General features: G+C 46.0%; 1 protein-coding gene across 1 annotated transcript; it reads right to left on the reverse strand.

Moving 5' to 3' along the window:
• Positions 1-361: 361 nt before the first annotated feature.
• Positions 362-4780, reverse strand: LOC123161955 (DIMBOA UDP-glucosyltransferase BX8). The gene is made up of 2 exons (XM_044579765.1): positions 4216-4780; positions 362-1341 (listed from the first exon to the last, which is right to left on the reverse strand). The coding sequence occupies exons 1-2, from the start codon at positions 4709-4711 to the stop codon at positions 458-460; spliced, it is 1380 nt and encodes a 459-aa protein (XP_044435700.1). The 5' UTR covers positions 4712-4780; the 3' UTR covers positions 362-457.
• Positions 4781-6877: the final 2097 nt, after the last annotated feature.

The raw sequence follows: 6877 nt of genomic DNA on the forward strand, positions 1-6877 counted from the left end.
ATGGCGCAAGATCATAACTTTCCTTGCTAACAGCAGTGAGATTAGAACATACCCTTTCATTATACGTGTATTATAGTAGTTACGAAAACTAGTCTATTTGGATAGCCCCATGTGACCCAATCGCCCCATAATCCCATTAATCGATGTGTATTTCGTCCACTGATCCATCGTTGATCTGATCAGAATCTGTCTCCGACGGACATAATAATTTGTGGATGCCTTAAAAATCTTTCTTGCAACCACCAGTTGCACAAACTTTTCTTTCTATTGACAGATCGAATCACAAGGCTCTCGCATTTTCTGGAAAAAAAAGAATGAGGTGAATATCATAAATTGATCCCACTATTTGATGGAAAAAATAGCTGATCAATGAAAAAAGCAATATCTTTAATGATAAATATTTTAATTAGAAACTCGTACGAAAAATAGACAATTCATAGCCTAAACAGCTGTGTACTTAAACATTGGAATCCACTAAACGTTGCAAAGCAACATCAGATGTCCCACCTTCGCTAGTGCACTTCACCACCACATGCCTCAGATCTCTCATTCTTTCTCTCACCTCTTCACCTTCCTTTCCATCCATGAGTCTTGTGATGGCCGTCTGGACTTGCTCTCTCTTCAACTGGTTCTCCACCTCCACCCTAACCCCCACCTTCCACACATCACACACGTACCTGGCAGTACCCATTTGATCCCCGGACAATGGTCTGCATATCATCGGCACACCTTCTGATATGCTCTCTGTCGTCGAGTTCCATCCGCAGTGTGTGAGGAATGCGGCTACAGACGGATGCCTCAGCACCTCCTGCTGCGGAGCCCAGCTGACTATCCTACCCCTATTGCCTATCTTCTCCTGTAGCTCGTCAGGAAGCGTGCTGGACTTGCACCCGTGCACCAGCCTTGGCCGGACCACCCACACGAACGGGCGCTGGCTGTCGGCCAGGCCCCAGGCCAACTCCAAGAACTCGTCTGTGTCGATGCCCACCAAGCTCCCAAAGCTTACATAGAGCACAGAGTTTGGCCGTTGTGTGTCCAGCCAATCCAAGCAGCTGCGATCTTCTGTCAGTAGGCTGCTCTCCACGGATGAAGACGACGTCATCATGTGCAGAGGGCCGACGGCGAACACCGGGAGAGCAATCTCGCTGTGGATTCTCTCGATCTCCATGCCCTCGATGTCTCCGGACGTGTTGATTATTAGGCCGGAGGATTGCCTCACGCCGGCGACGATGTGGGCGAGGAGATTGGCGTATGCGAGGTGTCGAGTCATGTCCATCACACGATGCAAGTCTCGCACGAAGAAGGGGGGAAGCTCCTCAACTGCAGTGTTGAAATTTGACTCTGATGAACAGATGAACAAAATAGTTCAGTATGGGCCATGTTTCTCAAACAAAGAAAAGAACACGATTAAGTACCAAGCTCAACATAACAAAGTTGATACACAGACCAGTTTGAACACGCAATATTGTTGCTCTAGATCACGCCATGTGTAATGAGTAGTTGAGTATTGCCTAGCTACTACGATCAATTTGGTAATACACGTCTAAAAAAATGTTCATCTAGACTAGTGGAAAAAAAATTATAGTGTTGCTTTTGTAAGTCAGAAAAATGATATCTGAGACGGATCTTAATTAATGTGTGAGATCGACAGTACTCGGTATGACCTAATATTTAATTAATTTCCAGTCAATTGAGAATTAGGATACTATTAAGGTTAACTTTTGTGAAGGTTTGACGTAAGATCTTTAACAACTCTAACGATCACTATAAGGTGAAACATATATACGATGTAGCATGCAAATTTTAGTGAATGAATTTATTATTATTTTGATCAGTGTCTGAGTTCATTGTAAGGCCGTATTAATGATCAAAACAAAAACTAACTTGAAAAGCAGATATTAAATTTTATTTTGATACCATTAATATGAGTTTGTGGCCCTGTATATGAAAATGTAAGGAGTATTATTTGTCGATAACGGAAGGGATCTGATCTCCCACCGTCTTTTACCTCTGGCAGCCTTTTAGCATTGGTAGACGCGAGAATCCACTGGTCATAGTTTGTGGTGGGTGTTATTTAATTTTCCTTCTTCGTGTTTTTTCATTGGTGGCAACTTCTCGGAGGTGGAGATCATGTGGATTGAAAATCTCATGGCTTTTGTCCTTTTGTTGTTATCATGACCGACACCAAAGAACATGTGGTGTTTTTATCCCCTTGATCAATGGATCTAAATCTCACAAATTATCATAGGTGCATCGGCCTAGCTAATGGTGGCGACGGTGATGGTTATGTTAGGTTTGTGTTTAGTCACTTTTTCGATACATACACAAAGGGTGGATTTCTTCACTCGGGTGGATACAAACACAATGAGCACATATCCGGCCTCTTGTGTTCGGTCACTCTTTCGTTGTTTTGTCGTTACATCATATTTCCTCAACCTATGTCACCGGAGCAACTAATCTATGGCCAACCTTGTCAGTGGTGTGTAAGCTTCTCACTTCTGTGGGTGGGCAAGTCATGGTTTATTAAAAAAATGAGGTTAGTCCACCTTTGCAAGTTTGGTTTTCTTCACTTTTTCACTAGTGGTGAGAAAAATGAAGATGGAAAAAGTGAAGTTAAAAATGACTTGACTTTGTAGTACCTGGGCATAACTTTTGATTTTTTCCCCCCAAAAGAAATGCAGCAGGGAGGTCCCTACATCGCATTAATAAAAGGTAAGCTTCTCAATTATTTGGACTCTCATGGGATATTTAAGAACTTTGAGGTTAGTCCAGCTTTGTGGAAGTTTGGTCTTTTGCACTTTATGACAAGCTAGAAGCATGGAGTAAAATCGTGCTACAAAAGGCCAAGCTAGAGATGACTTGACTTTGTAGTACCTTGCTGGCATAACTTCTGATTTAAAAAAAATGCAGTGAGGAAGACCCCTACATCGATTTTGTTTTTGAAATAATACAAAAAAATCTAATCCCCTAACAAGTGGGTGAGGCTCATTTCATGTAAGTTTTGCTTTTACCAGATATCATGGTTATGGATGGCGGATCTAGGATCCTACAACCATTGGTGCTTCAATTTATATGTACAATGAAGTAATAACATAACTTTGATACTTTTGTCCATTTTTTTGATAAAAAGTACACTACAAATAGTGCAATTTGATCTAACTATCATTACCATTCTAACAAATAGACCTAAAACAACATTTATGTTGCAGTAATCTAGCTTCAAATATATGGCCTAATTTTTTTTTGCATTTTTGGGAGGTGCCATGGCATCCATGGAATCCCCACTGTTATCACTAAACCTGATATGATGTAGTTTGTTTAAGTAATCAACACGATCTACTATACTAGCTAACATTGGTTAAATAAAGTTGAAAGCAGGGAATAAAATATAAGACATACTCCCTCCCTTTGGAAAAAACATGTAGTTTTAGAAATGGTCAAGACAATATGTACTCCCTCCGTTCCAAAATAAGTGCCGTGGTTTTAGTTCACCACGACACTTATTTTGGAACGGAGGGACTACAAAATAGATAATATTATGATTGTATATATGAAAAGAGTACGTGTAGAATTTTTCCATGATTTTCTCATCATATTGTAATTTTATAATTTTGAACAATATATCATACGAAAAGAATGGGAAAGGTTGCATGTGGTAGACTGTCTATTTTTAAAATGATAGTATGTATTTCAGAATGTATGGGGTATTTGTGTTCGTCGACTGAAGATGAAGATAACTATTTTCTAATTTTGTGAAGTTGTTTTTTCAGAATGTTTATACAAGTCATCGTAGATCGTACATCGTGTTACCTAGTCCTTTTTCGTTTTTTATTTCCCTTACTCGAGGATCACAGATCCTCGTGAGAATGGACATCTTGGGTGGGTGTAGTTTCAGGATCCACAACCTTATCTTTGACCATCGGCTTCCTGCATCCTGAGTTTTCTATATGTCAAGTTGTATTATATTTGGTTCCACACGTCAGGTTGCACTTTAAAAATGCAAGAACTAGTACTAGCCAGATCTGAATTCCATCAAGCACCGTGTTATTCTGCCAGTGATAATTCGGATCTAACAACCTCTGTGATGTAATTAACGTTCTATTCGATTCAAATCAGACACTGCGGCTATCAATCGACTATAATTTTCTTGTTTGTACAAATTTAAAAAGTTAGAACTCCAAACAAAGAACACAACAATGGCGATTTGGTATATACCTTGGACGGGCAAATAGCCCTTGTGGGATAGGCTTGGGTACGCCAAGTACACCAGGAACCTGGCGGCGCTGCTGGTCATGAGGCCCAGAGCGGCCACGCCCAGCTCCCTGGCCACGGAGAGCGGCGCGAACCAGTCGACATCGGCCACCACGAAGGCGATGCGGCCGTCCTCCCCCTTCTCCTCCTCCCTGAGGGCGCCGGCCAGGTAGTCCCGGAACGGCGCTGCGCAGTTCTTATTCAGCGCGAAGACGAACGACGCGACGTCCCCGGACGCGGCGAGCTCCGGCGGTATGTTGTCCGGGATGGTGACCAGGCGGTAGTCCGCCGGGAGCTTCCGGCGGTCCGGCGCGCGGGTCTCTGGGTGGAGGATGGTGACCGCGAGGCCACGGGAGTCTAGCGCGGCGGCCAGGCGCAGCATGGGGTTGATGTGTCCTTGGTATGGCAGCGGTAAGAGGACCACGCGGCCGCGGCCGGGGTTGGTGCTGCTTGGCTCCATGGTGAATGTGTTAGGCCGTGACTCCGTGCGTGCGTTGTGTGGTTGCAGAGGAGGAAAGCTGTGTTTCTTTGTCTCGGAGAGAGATGCTGCCCCCTCCAAATTGTAAGAGTTTTTTTATAGGCCTTCAATATGTAAGAGTTAGGGCATCTTCAATGTAAACCTTCAAGCTGGACACCACATCCGTCCGTAGGCCGTGAAGACGGGTCCATGAACACTGATGCAGATGTCAACAAACCGAACAAAATTTGTGCAAACCGCATAATTTTCATATAAACCAGACGAAAACATTTACATTGCGGATATATTTCAACTAAACCATAGTGAACAAGCCTATGCTATTCTAACCTAGTCTATCGACGGTCGCAGCGGATCCCGTTTCCCACAACATGTCTTCCCTATTTTCGGTAGCAAGCTCACCAGACCGCCCTTAGCCTCAGAGGGATATGCTTCAGCGGGAGGGAGAGAGTAGCCTCTACTTCCATGAAACATGAATCAAGGTTAGTTTTCGGGGCAGGGGAAGACCATCATCGTGGCCACCGCCCCCGCGAAGTGGGCAAGTCACCAACTATGTAGGCTGGCGAGGCGTAGTCAGCGGCCTTCTTGGGACACAAGCGGCAGCGGCCTCACATATGGTCTACTTTTCCTTGTTGTTGGCGGCGGTCGCGGGCAAGGCCGACGCGGAGTTGGCGTGGTCATCGTCTGTACCCCTGTCAAATTCCTCCGCTGCCACGTCAACCTCCGTGAAAATGGCTTATTTCTCCGCCTGCTGGATGCGTTTCCGGCCATCACATGCGGCGGATTTTCCGGGAGACGGTGTTAGCCAGCCTGGATGGGCGCAGACGACTTGATAATAGTGGTGGCATCGGCTTCGGAGAGCTTGCCAGCAAGCTAGCCTGTCTCCGATTGGCTCGCCAGGCCACACAGCCAGCTATAATTCTGGAGAGCTCCTTCTTTTGTTCACTGGAGAGGCTGTCCCACCGTGCTTTGGAGCCGGAGGCCATGGTGGGTGTGGTGCAAGGAGGAGATGGAGAGTGGAGGTATGGCATGATCACGTTTATATAGTGGGCGGATGCGAAGCGCCAACCGCCGAGGTGTTTAATGCCGACCGACACAGGTACGGACTTGTGGCATTCAAAACACTGGAGTAGGTGACGGTGTCATACATACACTAGGATGCTCAACACAGGGGGCTTGTCTATAGGCCTACGAGGCCCACCACATATCTAGCAGCTGAAGGAAGGGGACGTCCTTGGACCTTCTTGATCCCCAAGTTGATGACGAGGGCCAGCTAGATCGCATATCGCTTTGTAAAACCCTAAGCCTCCATCGTGTATATAACGGGAGGCTAAGGAGCTCTCATATCTATCTACTCTCCCATACAACAACTCTCGGTAGACTTATAAACCTCCGTAATCCCTCGCTCAAGGTATACCCACCGTCAATAACAAACACAAGTAGGTCATAGGGTATTAGTCTGCCATGGAGGCCCGAACCTAGGTAAATTCCCCGTGCGACCTCCGATCTATGACTTCCAGCTACACTAGGTACCCTGCCAAGAAATCAAATGGATTTGTGCACCATCAATAGGTTCCTCGGGACACGCGTTGGTTTAATGGTGGTAGGAGGGAAGACTTATGCCATTTCAATGAGGGGAGAAGGCATGCCGACTGAAGTGATCGAGTGGTCACTCCGCTTTGGGCCAGCATGAATGTGGCGCCGACGCTGTGGCGGGGAATGGCTTGGGCAAGGCAGAGTAGTTTTGGGTGGGCTACAGTTGCCATATGCTGGCGTGGCAGCGGTACGGACTCTTGTAACCACCCCCCCCCCCTCCCGGTTTGCTTCCGGTTTGCGGGAAAAAGAACGTCCAGACCAGACCGCGGACGGATACAAGCTCGTGGTGGATGGCAAAACACGTCCAAACAGCGTGGTCCGAACGGACGCGGACCATTTCAAGGTCCGCGTTGGAGATGCCCTTAGTTTGGTTCTTGTACATAGCTACATACAGCTGGTCAAATGAGCTTTCTAGCCTGGTTCCTATTTTGGGCCCGCCTATTCCTCGCTTGTAGCAAGCACTTGGGCAACGTCACCTCAGAGACCACGAGACTGGGCCGGCCGAGCGTGCAGAAGGCCACGACCTCTTTTTTCGTTTTTCTTCATGATTTTGTT

This window comes from Triticum aestivum, chromosome 7B (genome assembly GCF_018294505.1).
Source record: "Triticum aestivum cultivar Chinese Spring chromosome 7B, IWGSC CS RefSeq v2.1, whole genome shotgun sequence".
Lineage (NCBI taxonomy): Eukaryota > Viridiplantae > Streptophyta > Magnoliopsida > Poales > Poaceae > Triticum > Triticum aestivum.

Bases quoted from the DNA above. Each gene is read 5' to 3' on its own strand.
- LOC123161955 (XM_044579765.1), bottom strand. From the start codon at position 4,711: ATGGAGCCAAGCAGCACCAACCCCGGCCGCGGCCGCGTGGTCCTCTTA. The intron at 1,342-4,215 runs GTATATACCAAA...TCTGTTCATCAG, and splicing joins GGGCTATTTGCCCGTCCAAG to AGTCAAATTTCAACACTGCA.